This window comes from Acipenser ruthenus, chromosome 5, assembly GCF_902713425.1.
Source record: "Acipenser ruthenus chromosome 5, fAciRut3.2 maternal haplotype, whole genome shotgun sequence".
In the NCBI taxonomy this organism is placed as follows: Eukaryota; Metazoa; Chordata; class Actinopteri; order Acipenseriformes; family Acipenseridae; genus Acipenser; species Acipenser ruthenus.
The window spans coordinates 73,561,649-73,581,085 of NC_081193.1; the positions used below are offsets into that span (position 1 = coordinate 73,561,649).

Sequence of the window (19,437 nt, forward strand, 5' to 3'; positions counted from 1 at the left end):
TCTAGCACAAGTGATCCCTTATTTTCAGGTGGAAGAATGTCAGTGATGTATTTTATTGTGAACTCTATAAACTGTCAACCATGTGTGACATTAACTAGTTCTAAAGTCCTTCTGCATGAACAGAGAAACATCTGTTAACATTATGGTACTATTGACATATGTAAAAAAACAGGTACTGGTATTGATGACAAGGCAAGTTAACAAATGTAATATATTGTAATCATACACATTTCTTTTACAATTGTGTTACAATTTTTTTTGTTCATATACTGTTCATTAAGAAATGTGAAGCACCATCATTCTGCAAACTATAGCCCTGTCCGTTGCATTTACAGTAGTGATTTATACTAAATCTTGCTGTTCTGGGTAGACTGATTTGTTTATCTGAGCTGCATGCACAGTGGCACATTTACATCAGTGAGTCAAATAAATGGTCATTCTGGAAAATAGACTGACATTTGAAACAATACACTTTTCTTGAGTTCTTTTTATTTACAAGAATGGTATAATGAACCATTACAAAAACAGGTATAGTACAATATACTTTATATTGTCAATATGTTGTTTATCGCCTGAATCCCCGTTTCAAAAAGAACCATTAAATGTAATATTTAACATTTTGTATTAAAATTGGTGCAGTAAATACAGGTTTGTTCCATAATTAAATGCACCGACAGCTAATGCAACCAATGCAATCAGATGATTAGTTTACAATTCCTGTAGCTTTCAAAGCATGTCTGCACCAATAATAATAATACAAAAAATCTGGTTTATATTTCTGTAAAGTACAATTCTGTACAGTACAAGTACATGAAAATGATCTCCTTACTGTGGGAAAAAAATATAATCTTAAAAACATATGTTAATAGCTGTGTAGAGTGATTATATACAATATTTCTACTAACAATAATGTATTAATTTGGGACACAGTTTAAGAGGGATGCATCCTCTCACTCAATGGGTGTCCTCCTTATTTGCAGTTTCACAGGGAGAGTACTGCAAGAGACTTGCCAAAACTATTTTTTTTATATATTTGAGTACTGCTGGGATTTAAACCCAAAATGGCCTTACTCTTGCAATTTCTGAAGATAATCAGCAATTCTAGTTTGGGTGAGAGGAAATCAGCCGATTGCTCAGGTACAATATGCAACATTTTAAAATGATCTGGGCCTACAGTATACCATACCTGTTACACAGGGCGATTCAACACTGACGCATTAGGGTTTGGAGCAACTGTGGTGCCCACTTACCCAGATATACATGTCACTCTCCCTTTCTATATTATATTTTTTCGTTTTTAGTACAGTAATGCTTTAAGTTACTAAAAAGCCCAAGACCAAAATAAAGTATTAAAATATATAGTTTAGCAACACACAACTCTTGATGATCATCCACATTTAAACACTTTTGTCAGTTGACTTTTCAAATACTGTATTTAGTGTCCTGAAAAAAAAAAATAAAGAATACAAAACCCTCTTTATAACCAAGATGATGCTTCTTTTCCAGCAATACATACTACAGAGCTTTCAGTAGCAGATCAAGGTCTATATTGACTGAACTGTCCCTGAGCGTTTGTTCCATATCTGCTAGGAACGTTGCCAAAACCAGTCCTGAATGCCTGCGCTGTTCCAATTCCCATTCCTAGTCCACTTCCCGGTCTTCCAAGCCCTTGACTGAACGTACTGCTATATGGAACTGCTCCATAAGCAAGGCCCACACCGTAGGGCCTGGCAGGCTGAGTGCTTGGCAGGATGACAGGGTTGACGTTCCTTCCAGGCGTGTTGAATGAGAATTCGGGAGGCAGGCTGCTGGGCTTGGCCGGGGTTGATGTTACTGGGTTTAAATCACCGGCGGGTTTCACAGGCGGCACTGCTGGAAGGCTGCTGTACTCAGACAGATTCAGCATGCCTGCTGGAAGGGGTCCAGTAGCCAGGGATGGCCTGGTCCAGTCATCCTTGAAAATCTGAACAGTTAAAGTAGAAACAAGGGTGTACAGGCGATTGGTCACGTGGGCAAGCACCATCTGTTCATTGGCATCTCTGCGTATTCGGACGTGTACTGAGCCAGCCTGAAAAAAAACACAAGTGAGCAGTGTACATTAAAAAAAAATAAAAAATAGAGTAAAATTAGGCTATAAATCTATGTTAACTGATTGTAGGTTTAAACCTTTCAGTCTTTACCATTTAAACTAATATAATACACATGTTAAAATAAAATATTTACATTTTTATTTCCAGTTTGTTGTTCAAAATGTATATTGAAATACTGTGGTATATAGTAATCCAACAAGATGCAGTACAATACATGACACATTGAAAGAGAAAGATGATGCACATAACCACCGGACACCAAGTGCCATCTGTCAGTGATAAGAAGATAAATCTGCCGTTTTATCTATAAAAGTACTGTATGCATTAGTCCAAATAATAAAAAGTGAAGATACCTTTTTTTTCTCCAGTTTTCTCTCATGAATAAACATTTTTCTTATTTACTATTCCCAGCAGTGAACCCTCTGCACATGAACATGAATGTCTGGTACTATTAGGTCATTTTTATAGCCAAATATCCAATCACATCAAATATTACTAGCACAAATACAAATATTTTTGTATGCAAAAGGCAGAAGACTGTGTCTGTGTCTGCCAGAAATTATAATGAATAAAAATGAGAAATGCGTATTACATGTTTTGCCTTGCACTGATTAACACCTTGTGACAAGGGGCCTCAACAACCTATTCTTATCTCCGGGATATTTTTCAACTTTAAATACAGTGTTTTAAATAATAGCTTTGATAACATTTAGCAAACGAACAAATATATGTATAATTGTCTAAATCTCGAACAGATATGCCAACATGAAAATTCCATGTTTGTTCCAGCACAAAAAATTACTCAGAACATTATCTAGTTTGATATTTATTATATTTCAGTTGTGTAAAATGTGTAATTATAACACAACACTTTTATAATTAAGTTTTTTGTTTTCTTGGCACTACAGATTTTTGTCCTACTGTACTGTATACTTTTAACTTCAAAATAAGAAAACAAATTTTAGTATGCAATAGAAATGTGATGGATTAAGTTTAAAGGCAAGCAAAGGTATCACTGACTTCAAGTCTACACTATTAAGAGCTAAACAGCAAACCACGAAAGGAAACGCAAGACGTTACTCTTATTCTCAAAGTGCCTTTAAAGCATGGGGACTTGTTTCCCTTGAAGAAGATTACTTAGTAGTAAAAACTACGCTGCCTACAGGTCTGAAACAAGAGACTTCTGAAACTTCCCCCGAGCATACTTTGAAACGCTCCTGGCAGATGTACAAACAAACCTCAAGAATAGCATTTTGTTCTCTGTTACAATATCTTGACAGCAACCCTCTGTGGGCCAGTGATAACAGGTCTACTGGATACCTGTGTTCAGAGAACAGGACACTACTGTGAAGCCCTTTCTAAATTCACTGTAGCTGAAGCTCCAATAAATGATTAATCATACATACTGCTTTTCAGTCATTACAAATACAAACAGCACAATGCAGATTGTGTGTGCTTCTTAAGAAGCCAAGAGCTTTATTTCAGCGCAATCAGGAAATAATTAGTCCAACCAATCATCCAGGGGACGTTACATTTTCATGCAATGTTGATTACATTCTACTTTTTCATTAGTCTTTTTTTTTGTTAATATCAGAAATGGTTTTGGTGGACAAAGATGCTTGCATGCCCAATGCTTAAATAAAAGTGGCTTGTTCGGTTTCATATATGGTAATCCTATTTTAAACACCTGTAAAACTAACTGGTCTTAGCTGTAAAGTTTATTCAGCCTTTCCACATACTTTTACATCGATGCAAGAACAGCAAATTAGAATCAGGAATAAATATACATACCAGAGAACCAAACCCAATATTCCAAAAATGCTCATTCCGAACCTCCAAAACACCATCAAGAGTGGAAACCTACATTTATATAAAAAATAAATAAATAAATAAATAAAAACCCCACAGTATCGAAATTTTTTGTTATACCTTTAACAAAACTGTAATAAAAAGGGCTTTGCAATTCTCTATTAACAGTACAGTAACCATCCTTTCAGGGAGTTTCTGTATACACATCTATCCAAAGTCACAAATAAAGGTGGATTCGCTATCTAATTATTTATTTTTTGAAGACACTTTCTTTGCACAGGACATACCTATTGTGATCAAATAATCTTTTACTGCTTGTTTTCAAAGTTTAGAAGCAGAAGTGAATTCAAATGAGCAAGATAGCCTGGAGATCGTTTTAGGAGGTCATGATTATGGGATCTTTAATGTCTACAAATGTAACAAATGTATTTACTAATTTTTTTCATATAATTTCATATACCTCTCTCAGTAGTTTATCCAGCTGACCAATAACATGAGCCGGTGTTGTCTGAAAGAAAAACAGGTCATTATATTGTGATTTTTAGATATGTTATGGAGGCAAGTATCACAAATCAGATGGTGTGTAGGAATTGTTTCACACATTTCATATTTTAGCCTCATAGTGTACATGTGATGGCGACATTATTATTATTATTATTATTATTATTATTATTATTATTATTAAATAAATATTATATATATATATATATATATTATATATATATATATATATATATATATATATATATATATATATATATATACATATACACACACACACACACACAGACAGAATTGCACCATGACCCAATGGAATGACCAAAATATTAATTAAAATGGATATGTAAAAAAAATGAATAAAAGCAGAAGTATGTATATAGTTAATGTAGTAAGTTAATGATTTTAGAAATACTGTGGGACACTGGCCACAAAACTGCTAATTTTGTATTTGACTAATAAAGTGACCGAGAATCATCGAACACAGATGTGCACCAAATTTGAAGGGATGGAAATAAGACTCCCATTGTACAGCAGCCTGACCCATTCCCGGTATCACTAGGAGTTTAATAAGACAGATCTGAGCTTGTATACAGTGTGGCTAATCAATCATAGTAAAACCTGGTATGGATGAAACTGCTATGCAGTCTTATTTCCATCCCTGCAGTCCTCAATATCTAGAAGTAAGTATGCATGACACTTATTTGTGTGATAACGTATTCTCACCTGAAGCAGCACTTTTCCACTATAGACACTCATAGGGTACATGGTGCCAAAAGTCATTACTGCAATGGTAATAGCTGAAGCAGTGTCCACTGCACAATAGTTACTGTAAGCAAAACAACAAGGAGTTCATTAGTATGTCTAAGATCAGGCATGCATCGACTTATAAATACAAATAAGAGAACACATAAGAGTACATGCAAGACATATTTTCTATTAAATGTATTTATTAAAATATGAATCCAAGAAAACTTCTTCGGATGCAACAATATCTACATTAAAAAAAACATGGATTATAATCTTGAAAACAAATTAAAAAAAAAAATTATTACATGATGATGAAATTAATTTAGTGCTGTGGTTAATTTAACAAAGCATAGGGAAACACTGTTTCGATACGGAATATCACAATGTGATTGTGGATAATAATAAAAATCAGCTTTATAACAGTTTCAATTGCAATTGGATTTGTATTAAAAAATACTGTACGTTTAAAAAAAAGCGTGGGACTTAATGAAATCTATAAACTCACTAGAGTAGAAAACATGTGAAAAGCTCTTGTGCCAGTACAGTGCTAAGGATTACTGGCTTAAGAAACTCCTGTTTGATACGTACATAAACAAACAGCACAAAGCTGTGTAAAAAGTATTATGAAAAGTGTAGACAAAAAAGTCTATAGAACATAGAATCCAGAATCTTAGAATTTAGCTTTTTATGGTCAGAGTCTGCTTAAGTTATTTTCAGACAGAAAAAAATAGTGTGGCTAGGTTCTCATTCCAAGAAAATAATACAGCTCCATACATTTGAATCAACGTACTTAATTTCAATTAGCATGTATGTGATACAGAGAGCCACTGCCCCTGCCAGGTCTATCAACACAAAGGGATTCATGCGCGGCAACAGAATGCTGCTCAGGCCAGGGATTATTCCACACAAACTGTAAAACAGATTCAAAAGGTGTTGTTAATACAAAACATCATTAGTAAAACTTGGTTGCATTGCTTTGCTTTCTCAGTATAACGGTCTGTCTATTAAATCATTATCGTTTTTGCAGAGCAGGAGTTGTCAAATTTGACTTATAAAGAGACTTCAAAAGCTTTACAGTACTAGTGTACATTTTAATTTCTACAGAAATATAGTATATGCTCTAGTCTTGGCAAGGCTGTCCTTCTGTGCAGTTCATTGGTCTAACAGGTATGCAATGATTGCGAACAAATGCCCCGATAAGGATACAGGATTGCATCACCACGATTATTGAGCTTTTGTCAACAGGTTATGAAATTAAGCTTCCTGTTATTTTGATTACACAGTAGAAATTTAATACAATTTATTGACTATTAAAAATAAAAAGCTCATCCTGTTGTGATATTTTCCTGAATAGTTAATAAATACAATAGGTTACCATGGATTTGTTTTAATCACAATGCCACTCATGTATTTCTTTTACCAGTGCAAGTTCATGATAAATATGATCAGGAGCTCGCCGAATCAAATCTTTATCATTCTGGGTTGCCAATCTGAGCTGTGGGCACACAGGGAAAGCTGCATTGGCCTCCATGCTCCAATGGCTTGGGGGAAAGTCTGTGGATGATTAACAATCTGGTACTTGACCCCGACTGGTCCAGGCAGAGACATCACCTCCATGGTTCAGTAGCTAGGCAACTTATGTCGGCCACTGATGTTCAGTACTTATCAGTAGGTTAGTTGCAGCAGTAATATAACAAATTGGGCATTTCAAATGTGATAGAAAAATGAGTGCTAAAAAAATAAATCAACAACAAAATAAGGTTTGTTACAGTAATTTGACACACAGCCAGTTCAATGACTTCAATTAAGCTACTTACTTGCTGCTTGATAATTCAAGTGGGTATCTACTTACACGGTTGTCTTAAAACACTGTTCTTTGGTTTAAATTGCTTTTCTTTCATAGCAAAAACAACCACATTATTTTTGATAAATATTTCAAAATCTCTCAAATGTCAGCACGGACATAACTAATCAGCAACATAAAAACAGTACAGGGAGCTCCATTTTTATTATTGTTTTAATACTATTCAGGTAACGGGATAGAAATGATAATTCTTCTTCAGCATCTATATTGTGTTTATTTTTTTTTTAATGGATTAAAAATCCTATTCTGTAATCCAGCTCTACATTGGAAAGCCTGTGCCATAATGCTTCTACTTGAGGTCAAGTCTTTTCTGCAAGTACATCATAGTCTGTTTTCCAGTACATTAGGCAGTAAAGGTATTAAGAACTCGCTGTGTTTTAATCTGTGTGGTTTGAGAATAAAAATGCAGGATTACCAGAACAGAAACAAACACAGGATTTAGTGTCCAGACTATAATACAGAAATGAATTCTCATAACTGAAAGTTCTATAATATAATGATACATAGAAAGATGTTTAAGCTTTAACATTTCTCTCAACTTTCCTCTTCTTAGTTTTACATTTTAGGAACCCTGTTTACTTCAAATATTAGAGATTTCAAAAGGATTTAAAGTGAAAGTGTCCACAGAAGCCTAAACTGAAATATTGTACAGCCACCCACTAATTAGATTTTACTGAACATCATTGTGAAGTTTTCAAAGTGTAAAGTAATGGGGAAAACCTGTCCTAATATCGGACCCATCTATGAAATTAACTTACTTTGTTTTAAGATGTTTTAATATACTGTATTGTACTAAACTACAGTGCAAACCATTGTTTCAAAAGCTTCAAAAAAATAAATGAATGATTTTAAATCCTTGATAAGCACTTCTTTAAAATAGATTTATCTATTTTGTACTTGGCGACACACCAGATGAGTTATTGTCCTCAATACCAATCTCTTCATTTCCTTACCAAGTAATACTTTCTGATGCGAACGCATTGAGTGGAGATGGGAAGGTAATGCTGCTGTTTGGTGCAACTACATTTAGGCTCTTAAGGAATTCCACAATGGGTACAGGAATACTAAACAATGGGAAATCAATATGCCTATAATTTATTGAAGCCAAAGCTTACCTTCGGCTCAGATCAGCTACATGTTCTTGGAGCCAACTGGTGCTGGCAGCTGTAGAGGAACACAAGGCACTTGTTAAATATCCACCTTAAAAAGAACAATTCTTATGTTATCACTAAATGACATATGCAATTATAAGGGTTGCTATTGTCACAGCTGTAATTGTAGCTGTTGTGCTTTTTGACCACAGAGCAGAATCTACCTACAGTATTAGTTACACTACCAGGTGACCGAAATCATATGCTTTTAGTATTTGCACTGCCATCTGTGTCAGTTCACCATAACTATGTATTAATCAAACAGCCAACATTTAAACTGAAAGGAAACCTTTTTCTCTTTAGCATTAGAGAATGTGCTTTCTTATTTTGTTTTTTAAGGTTATTAAAATGTCCAAAATGAGGTCTATTTTAATGATCTTAATACCCCCACCCTAAAATGCATATACCTGCATTTAGTAATGGTAAGAACTGTGGGGGTAAATCCAGCTCGATTAATATAGTGTTAAAGGGCAGTGGTAGTTAGATCCGCCACTATTTAGATCATGAAAATAGAAATCAGAAACAACTGAGTGTTCTGTGATTCCAAACATTGAATGACATAGAATTCCAATTTGAGACTAAATCAGTGTCCCTTGAAATAAAAACGAACATGTATTTAAATACATTTATTTTTATTACATATTCTTACTTAATTTTAAAGAGAGCAGATCTATAAAAAGTGTTAATAGCAAGTATAAATATCTTCCATAATGAATACCGGATGAAAGTCAGATACGCAACTGACTACTGTACTTAAATGCTATTATTGTTGTTTTGTTATGCAAATAAATGATTATTGTTTAAACAAACTGAGCAGTCTCATTTGCAAGCTTGCTTATATACAGGGCTTCTGATTTTCAGTTTTAACCGATAAAAACTAATAAAACACCCCCGATACAAAAAAAAAATGAAAATCGGTGTACAGCCAAGAACACCGGAAAAACACTGGAAATGGTTACTCAATTCATGTTGACTTCACCCCTTTCCCATTAAAAAATGCCTTTCCATGCAGCTGGGCAATGTCCCTCCTTCCTGACTCGTATCTATAATTGATTCGTTATGAATACTTTAAACCCACCACAACTACTGAGTGGCACCAAATTCTACATTTCTACTGGAGACGCCACTTGCGAGATTTAAAAAGAGATTACAATTACAGTAGAAGGCTTGTTTGTGGGATTTAAAGCTATATTACAGTTAGATAGTGAGAATTTAAAACAGAATTACAAATTGTGGCGAAATGTAAAAAAAATGCCTACACACAAAAACCCCAGAAGAATGTGCCCGTGACCATAGGGATTTTGTTGTGGAAGACAGCAAAGGAAAAAGGTACAACTAAGTGTGAAAGTACTGTCGAGTTACTACTACTGTGACAGAAAGAAACCGAAAACAATAATTTCATAGAGTGTATAAAAAGTGAAAGCTCCGAAAAAAACAAATTTACATAAAACTTGAAAATAGCTAAAAATAAGCACCAAAAAATGAAATGAATAAAAACAGAAGCCCTACTTATATATCACCCTCAGGCCGGAACTTGAATCAAAGGGGAATTAATAGCCTACTGTTTGTTACAGCATGCAAATCTAATGTCATTTCAGAGGATAACATCACAAAGGATTTATATACTGTAATGAATACCAATTGTTAAATGCCTTAATAATTAGAATATATATAAATGTAGCTACAGAATGTAGCTACAGCAGTAATAAGTCCTTAAAGCCAATTAGTAGCCCTCATCAGCCAAAGTATAGGGACTATTTTGTCTTGGTGGTAGGGTACAGTCAATAAAACTTAATTTCAAGTTTAAAATAGTGTTTTATTATTATTATTATTATTATTATTATTATTATTATTATTATTATTATTATTATAAAGACATAATAAAGACTTGCGATGGGTTCCACTGATATAAGCCACTTCTCTGGTGGCTGAATATTATTATTATTATTATTATTATTATTTTACTTACCATACGTTAAAACTACTTAGGTCGCACTGAACAGGATGACTGTTCATACACTGTAATGTATTTCTGTGACTAAAAAAGTTGAGGTTTTAAGGCTAATTTTTTCATAGAAAGTTCTTTGTGATATAAGTAAACTCCCACCAAAAATACAAACAGCACTGTTTCACATGCTGTCACTGTCAATAACTTTTTTTTTTTTTTTTTTTTTTTTTTTAAACATTGCTAGGAAATGACAGCTTGCCCTGACAAGTTTGTTTACAAAATACATTTCATAGGAGCCCAATGTAATAACCCAGAATATATGCACATGCATATGTTAATACTGCTCATTTGTGGTTGTATTTATTTGTAATATAATCACCTTATTACAGCCCAGTGTGAGCAGCATCAGTGTCAGCACAAAGCATTTCTGAAATGTGCAGACATTTGAGAAGCTGGCACAGGCTACCACAGCTTTAATTTAGCTGAAAATCAAGAGGAGGATTGGCCACCCTGCAGTCTGAAAACAACTGCATTGAAGTCGCACAGACAGACGAGTAAAACAATAAAAGAACCGGAAATTCAAAGGCAAGGTAAGAGGCACGTGATGGCAACACGTGGCATGAATCTACAAGGAACCTGCAGGCACTTCTACAGAGAACAGCAGGGTTAGAACCCCATGGTATTAGAAGACAGTCTTAACACAGGGAATACTCTGCTAAAGGAAACATTCTGTAAACAAAGTTAAAGGAGGGCAACAACACAGCACAGCGCATAGAAACTGGAAGTTTTGCAGGAGTAAGGGCAAAGTTGAAAAGTGCAATAAAAACCTGGACAATTCTCAGAGTGTGTGGAAAACCCTTTAACATAAATCAAGAAACATATATCAAATGCTCTTCAACAACTAGAATATAATCTAATTTCTAAAAGTAAAACAGCCACACATTATGCCTTTAAAAACACAACAGCTGACTTGATCCCTGCTTTACTCATGTGGTTCTAACAATTTTTTTCTAATTCTAGATGACTGGCTTCACTCTCAAGGGTTTAGACTTTAGCCCTCAATTACGTTATCGCCTCCTAGACAAAGCTGATAATGTATGACAATTTGCTGCATGTGTCATTACAGTATTGTGTCATCCTGTCCAGCTGGTAACGTACTTGGGAAAGGGGGAAGATGCCAACACTAGCAGGTCCTGGTTTGTAAGAAAGGAATTTACTTTGCTTGATTTAGGCGACTTGTGGTCCTACAGGATTGGCTGTTTAGAAGCCATCTCATTAAATTGAATCAAATCAAAATAGCAGCTAGAGACCTCTACTAGAAAAAGCTGGTCAGTTCAAATTTGGTCAACCACTGTTTTTTGCTGAGGAGTTGGTTGATGGAGGACAAAGGCAGTAACAGCAGTAGCGTTTTAATTTAGAATAAACTTTCATTACACAACGTATACTGCTTGCATGTAAACACAGCAAGCTGTTGCGGTTCTAAACAGTTTTCTAAGACTTTCTACATATACAACATTTGCACCATTTCATTCCAAGAAGGGAAAATGTACAGGTAGATCGTAGTAAATTGGTTTGGGTATTAAAATCTTTTTTTTTTTTTTTTTTTTTTTTTTTTTTTTATATAATTTTCATGTTGTGCTTTAATTTATAGTATAGAAACCATGAGAGCTTTGAAAAGGTAAACCTCAATAAAACAACCATCATGTTCATTTCCCTCAAGTATAAAAACAAATACATCACTGAAGTGTGAAAAAATGTACAAGAGGTAACATAAATGCCCTTTAAATCCACTAAGGGCTAGAATATTTTGGCACAAATTATAGGTTAATTACTTATTTCTCTTTTCTATTTGAGCCGGTATTAAAAAGGGCCACCTACCTTCTGATACATAGACAAATGGCTTGTTCTTTACAGACAACATGGTTAGCAAGTTAAAACATAACGCCACAAAAGTCCCAACTAGGAGACGACCCCTACAGAGAAAAACACAAAACAAAAACAGAAGATGGATTACAAAAAAATACAGAACTTGAAATAAAATAAGGGGGGATATTGTTATTTTTCTTTTCAACCAACTTCAGGATTGCTGGAAATATGCAATGTAAAAAGTTAGTTTCAATTTATTCAAAAATAGCAACCACTAAAGGATAAATTGACTACATTTAATGTATATGGTACATTCATAGTCTGGATTCGGTCTGACAAAAATAACCATTTCGTGATTTGAGCATTGACAAATTACCAAAGAACTAAATGAAAGGTTATTTCGGTCTTTGAGCAAATTATTTTGATTAAATTGCGAAATGCAAAATATCAAACAAGCAAAGAACAAAACACAGGAGACAGCTTCTTTTAAGAAGGCTTTTTTTGTTGTCAAAAAGCAGTCTCTGTCTTTATGCAACACTGTGTGGGGCTAATTGAGTTTTCTAAAAAGTGGTAGTTCATCCCTTCTTATGATTTATGAGAATATTATAACTGTTTAATAAGCATACTATTCTTTCTTTTTTCTTTCGCTTAAAAAACAGTGATTAGATAAATGTGGATTGACATTTGATTTTGCAGTTTAAATACTGTGTATTATTATTTTATCATTTGTTTATTTAGCAGACGCCTTTATCCAAGGCGACTTACAGAGACTAGGGTGTGTGAACTATGCATCAGCTGCAGAGTCACTTACAACTACGTCTCACCCAAAAGACGGAGCACAAGGAGGTTAAGTGACTTGCTCAGGGTCACACAATGAGTCAGTGGCTGAGCCGGGATTTGAACCGGGGACCTCCTGGTTACAAGCCCTTTTCTTTAACCACTGGACCACACAACAACAAGGCGAGAACATTAGGAACGTTACTTCAAACTAGCTTGGAGTTTAATGTTTGAGGTGACTCCTAAATTGCTTATTTACCCATTGAGGCCACGGTCTCAATGGGTAAATAATAACTTCCTGCATAAATAATAAACACATAAATAATCTTATAAATATAATTTACTGATTTTATGTTCATTCAATAAAAAAATATTGTATTAAAACGTTTGTATTTCACTTGATGCCCATTTTTAACACCCTGCAATTAATTGCTATTCGCAGATTGAGCAGCATCTTTAATATCTGTTCAGGAACTGTGCATTTGCTCAAAGCACATTTTGCAATTTGATTATATCGCTTTACTCAAAAGACCGAAGAAGCTGTCTCCTCTTTTGTGTTTCGTTCTTTGCTTGTTCAAAGACCGAAATAACCTTTAATTTCGTTCTTTGATAATTTGTCAGTGCTCAAATCGCAAAATGGCTATTTTTCTTGGTCAGTGACCAAACCCTGACTATGAGTGTAACATATACAACAATACAATGCTTGCAGTAAACATTTTTGTTTTCATAAAAGTAGACCATGAACCATCAATCTCCTGTTTCTTTTTAAAATTATTTTCTTGTTGTGCTGAAAATAAATCTGTATCTTTACAAAATCCATGAATTGTTTATCTGAATTAAAATATTCACTTTTTCTGTTATATGTTATATGGTGAATGAGCATTCCAACATTTTCTGTATTAAACATTGCTTTCCTAATACCATTCAGATTACATTGATGTACAGGTTTCCAGTGTTAAGTTTCTCAAAAAAGTAATTTGTGGTATTTTATCTAATTTAAAATTTAAAATGATTTTTTCCCTTGCAGCTAAAGCCAGTTGTAAATATAATCATTTGCTGTTCTAAAATTCATAACTATTTTCAGTACAACAACCCAAGCAAAACAGAATTTATTTGCTGAAATCCTGTTTAAAAAGAGATCAAGAAAATTATAAAGCCGAACAAGAAATAGATTAGTCCCTGATGAACAGTGGCAGATTTCACACTCAATGCTGTGATGACTTACTTTCTACCAGATCAATCTGGTTGATGATGTTTTACTGTAGCGTTACTGCCTTTACACAATTACACTGAACAATTAAATATAAAAAATGCATTATACACTACATCAGCTTAACTACAATAAAACTGCATGCTAACCTTTTACCATACTAAAATGTAACTGGCACTCAATCAATAATGAAACAAAACCTGAAAATATGCTGTACAAAAAAAGCCCTGTCAAAAATGTCACAGTAATTTGTTGTGGTATAACAATATATTTTGTTCTTGCTTTCTATCAATACTGAAATAAAACCTAAAACAGAATCTACTAAGGGAGAATGTCGGTGTCAAATGTCAGGTTTATATTCTGTGGTGTACTTTAACACAGTGGTTTTCAACCCTGGTTCTGGGGACCCACTGTGTCTGCTGGTTTTCATTCCAACCAAACTCTCAATTACTTAACTAGACCCTTAATTGAAATGATCATTTGCTTCATTAGACCTTTTTAAAATGTTCAGCTCTTAAAACAGTTGCAGAGTTACTTATAAAATGTTGAAACTAATTTGAAATCTGCAAGCTGAAAACAATTACAAAGATCTAATTAAGCAAATTATCAGTTCAATTAAGGGCCTAGTTAAGTAACTGAGAGCTCAGTTGGAATGAAAACCATCAGACACAGGGGGTCCCCAGGACCAGGGTTGAAAACCACTGCTCCAACAGAAAAGAAACCTGTAAATTAGATCTTATACTTACGTATGTATCTCCGGCTGCTCCATAAAACGTTCCACACTAAGAAAAAAATATATAAATTTATTTGATTCTATTACCCACATGAAGTTTCTTGCTACTGTTTTTTGTTTCAATTACATAATGGGGCCTATATACATAACATGTGCAAGGGCACACGTTCTGATAGGAATAAAACAATTAACATAAAACCAGGATCGAATTTCTCAGAACAATTTACCTTCCCCAAGCTGCAACCAAGTTGCATAATTATTTTACCTTTTTTATTTTTAAGAAAACAAAGACATTCAAAATTACATTTCATTAAAATAATTCTTAAATAGCTCAGTGAGCTATTCTGAGCTTAAGGCCAAAGTTATATTTAAATTGGAGAACTCAAGTACGTGGCCAATTTGGCAGCTTTAACAGTACTTGTGCAATTAGAGCAGACACAGACTTAATACCATGACTTGTTTGCAGTATCTTTACAGGGTATTTGAAACTATGACAAATGTTTATACTTCTTTTCTTGTCTGATCTGCTAGCCGTTGCTTTATCGGACGGTATTTTTTAATCATTCATGTCCCACCTCCATTTGTACTGGTAATCGGTCCAAATCAATCTGACGTTAACCACATTACCCCTCGCTGTGAATTGTCCTACAAGTAAACTTGCTCAATCACACAAATTCCAGCTGTGTCTTTACATCTCTGAAATATAAATTATATGCATTGTTCAAAATTTTATGTGGATACATTTGCTAGGTGGACTGCTTCTTTTCAATCAGTAAAGCAACCTGCATTACTACCTTTCTTTTAGGATGAACAGGGCTCCAAGCTGGGCCAGCACAGTTGAAGCAAACACCGCTAGGACTTCAAACCTCTCGAATCTGCAATTTAAGCATCAGAAATGGGTTTCTTTAACCTTATACTGTTAAACAATAGCCAGGACATAACAAGCATATGAAAATTGAACAGGGAAAATGTATATATATATATATATATATATATATATATATATATATATATATATATATATATGCGCACTACTGTTGAATACAAACAACACAACATACCCAAAAGAGTAAACAGGGGTGGATTTCTTCATAGTCACCCAAGAACTTATTAGGCATGTTATCAATCTGGTGTGAAAACAAGAAAATGTAAACGTTAATTAACCTGTAATTCAGCAACCTACTGTACAGTATACAAAACACAAGATCACAAAATACATGCTCCATGGTGGTTAGTAAAGAAAGTGTATTTGAAACACTGCAGACCAATGGCTTCTTAGAAATACTGTACTGGGGTAGCTCACTGGATTTGGAACAGGAACTTACAGCAAACAGAGAGGAAGTGTCCAGGGTTCATTAGTAAAATTGACATCAACATATAAACTGCAGTCAGAATTGTTTTGTTACCACAGCATATTGTAAACATTTGTTAAATTCAAACTTACCTGAACAGATCAAAGATTATTAAGTATGTGTAAGCTGTTAAGGCTGTAAAAGAAAGGTAAATGATGGTTAGTACTGAAATGATATATCTCATTATTCATTTAATACCACCAATATGCATTATATAGTTTATTCCATACCCTTGTGTTTCATTTACTGTGCTACACAGTGTATACTGTATACCCTTAAACTAAACCCGCCTTTACACACCTACTCTGATACTGTATGTATCACCTGACGCAGATCGCTCAGGTTGCTATTAGTTGAGCCCCAGAGAATTCATGGTCTGCTGAATCTTGTGTACCCATCAGCAGGAAAATCTTTAATTTTCTAGCAAGACGTGTGTGGTTTAGGGTACTTAAACGTATTTAAACTATGTAGATACACAACAAATGTGAATCCCACAAGTAACAAGCAATCATAATAATGTACGGGACACTGTCATTTGTGCTCATCATTATTTATTGATCTTGAAGTTTGGCCCATCATGTGGGCCTGTCATAGAAAAAAATAGCTTGGTTGGGCAAGGTGATGCCACGCGATGCCGAAAGTTGTCCGGTGCAGGTCTCTGCCACACACAAACACAAGCAGCTCAAGAGGAAACTGGTGGTGTCATATAGAAATGTGACACAGGCTACGTTTATTTTCTAAGCTTGCTAATATGATGTAATCAAGAATGCAAATAGAATAAAGCAAGGTCACCCCCCCCCCCCCCCCCCCACCGCCCATCATTACCTGGATATTTAATGGACAACCCAAATAATAAAGTGACAGTAGGTTAAACACCTCTTACAATGCTGTCCAGTCACTCCCTGCTATAAACCCTGCCTTGCAGTGTTGCTATGGTAACTCCATATAGATATCTGAGTTGCAAGCCAGAAGAGAATAGGATGGATGAATCATAATTTAAGTCTTCCAGATTTCTTTGTTTTTCAATTTCAAATCCAATCAGTTATATTAAGTATGTCCAATTTTAAAATTAAAGCCATAGCTAATTTTAGTTGACCAAATTGAAAGGCTGACTGGGGACTGGCCCTTGAACACGCACACCCAGTCATTAATATGTTCTAAATCTGTAGTCTAGTCTGCACACTCGATGTCTGCCAGCTGCTTTCAGTGTTTTTTTTTTGGTTTTTGGGGTTTTTTTTTGTTGTTTTTTTTAACACACTTGGGGAAAACCACCTTTTTATATATACTGGTGAAAAACATATCCTCCATATCATTACAGTCATTTCTGATAAAGGTTTTTAAAATGACTTAAAACAATACTGGTCAGTTTTTTACTAAAACCTTGAATCTTGTACAAGCTCACAAGAAAAGATCTAAATACAATCTAGCAACTTCCTGAAATCAGACGTACTTGGACAAGAAATTTCTTGGACAAGGATTTCTAGACACTGGTTGTTATTTTAGGGAGTTTGAAACAAAGAACAGTGGCCAAAGAAAAAGCGGGCTTTCCATTCTTAAACATAAACAGGGAATTCAATACATATGATTTAGTTTACCGCCTATACATTATTAAAAATAATGTCTAAAAATAATGTAATTGTATGCAAAAATAACGTGATATCTTGTAACAATTATAAGTCGCCCTGGATAAGGACGTCTGCTAAGAAATAAAAATAAATAAATAAATAAATAAATAAATAAATAATAATAATAGTAATAATAATAATAATAATACTACTAATAATAATAAAAATAAATACTAATAATAATACTAATAATAATAATAATAATAATAATAATAATAATAATAATAATAATAAATTAATATGCAGGTGAGAATGTGATTGCTATCTTGCAGTAAATTGCAAAGATGGAATGCACAGTATTGTCAAGTGTGCTCATTAATTGGGCTGAAGGCAAGCTGCCTCTAGATCGGCTTTGGCATACGCAAGTGCTGTCAGGACACGCAATCAACAAACAAATTAGTTAATCCTTTGAATACATAATCCAAGAAAGTACTGGTAAGTAAGCGAGTCAGCTAACAACTTTAGTCCAGAACAGACTCTTCCATTTTGGTCTGCCAGTACAATTGTTTGAAAAAAACAAACAAACTAAATCAAGCTTCCAGCAGTGTTTCATATGAAAAATACACAGCATGTGCTCTATTTCAATTCTAATCAAATTTTGAATCCCTGGACAATCAGCACTTAATGTTTACTGCATAATGCTTTCTAAACAAAGTACACTTTGTCCAAAGAGATTGGAAAATATCCCAGATTAAGATTTAGAGGGATTGAGACAGATTATGCAATATAGAAGAAAAACAAGATATTAAAATATATATTTACTGTGCACCAGAACGAAGTTAAGATGAAATAAAATAGACACCAGGAATGGGTCACTTTCCTTGAAGAGATATTGGTAAAGATTGTACTAGACCTGCTATGTATGTAAAATGAACCCCAAATGTTTCTTGTACATCATTTGAATACCCATCATTACAGTTAATTAACTATATCACATCAAAAAAATGACCGGCCACAAAACGCAGATTTACAAGACACTTTCAAGCGTTCTTAAAGACCGCTATGTTCTACACACCACAATATTTACAACAAAAATATTTAATGTTAAAAAAAAATACAAACAAACATCTTTTGCTGCATATATGTCCATTAACTTGTATTGCAGCAAACACATCTGGTTTCGCAGTATTTTTACTTCCAAAATCCAAATATAGCACAGTTTGATTACCAGCTGCGATATTTTTTCTTAATAATAAAAATTGCTCTGGGCCTTGGACAAAAGAACAACCACCATATTTCATGTGAAAAAAGACTTTGGTTGTCTTTAAATTGCTGGTGAATACCGACATTCACTTGGATAATGGGAGATACTAAATTCTGTGATGTCTAATGTCAAATGTAAATTTTACAAAGGAGAACCCAACACTTACCTTCTTTTGTGTTGTTTGTACTAAGTGTAGATGATGGCAATCTGACATTTAGGTCTGCTTTGTATAAACTGGATATGATTTACAATAGATTAGCAAGATTTGCATTGCAGTGTAATTTGTTTTCACACATCACTGACATATTTAAATCAACTCAAGCGACCTACTCTAAGACGGACACGGCTGTCACTGGTTGAGCTTACCAAGTCATTTAAAGAAAAGCATGGCAAACTTGTTCAGTATTAAATGTAGAGGTGTTACAATGGCACATCTGGAAACAAGAGTTATTTGTTTATAATGTTTCGATTGAGGGAGACAGCTTTTAGTTTTTAGAACTTTTTTCCTTGTCTTTTTCGCAATCTACGGAGATCAATACATTTAAAATGATCTAATTAAA

The 19,437-nt window shown here is 34.2% G+C and overlaps 1 protein-coding gene across 2 annotated transcripts in view; it reads right to left on the minus strand.

The window, feature by feature from the left end:
* Positions 1–469: 469 nt before the first annotated feature.
* LOC117402994 (zinc transporter 6-like) overlaps positions 470–19,437 on the minus strand; it is a 34,953-nt gene continuing 15,985 nt past the window's right edge. For both annotated transcript variants that reach the window (XM_034004787.3, XM_034004788.3), the window contains 11 exons: positions 16,141–16,183; positions 15,758–15,823; positions 15,491–15,571; positions 14,710–14,745; positions 11,989–12,083; positions 8,127–8,175; positions 5,938–6,057; positions 5,124–5,226; positions 4,360–4,407; positions 3,882–3,950; positions 470–2,068 (listed from right to left, as the gene is read on the minus strand). In XM_034004787.3, the coding sequence (XP_033860678.3) occupies positions 1,538–2,068; positions 3,882–3,950; positions 4,360–4,407; positions 5,124–5,226; positions 5,938–6,057; positions 8,127–8,175; positions 11,989–12,083; positions 14,710–14,745; positions 15,491–15,571; positions 15,758–15,823; positions 16,141–16,183 (1,241 nt within the window). In that variant the 3' untranslated portion in view covers positions 470–1,537. The remainder of the gene's footprint in view (positions 2,069–3,881; positions 3,951–4,359; positions 4,408–5,123; positions 5,227–5,937; positions 6,058–8,126; positions 8,176–11,988; positions 12,084–14,709; positions 14,746–15,490; positions 15,572–15,757; positions 15,824–16,140; positions 16,184–19,437) is intronic.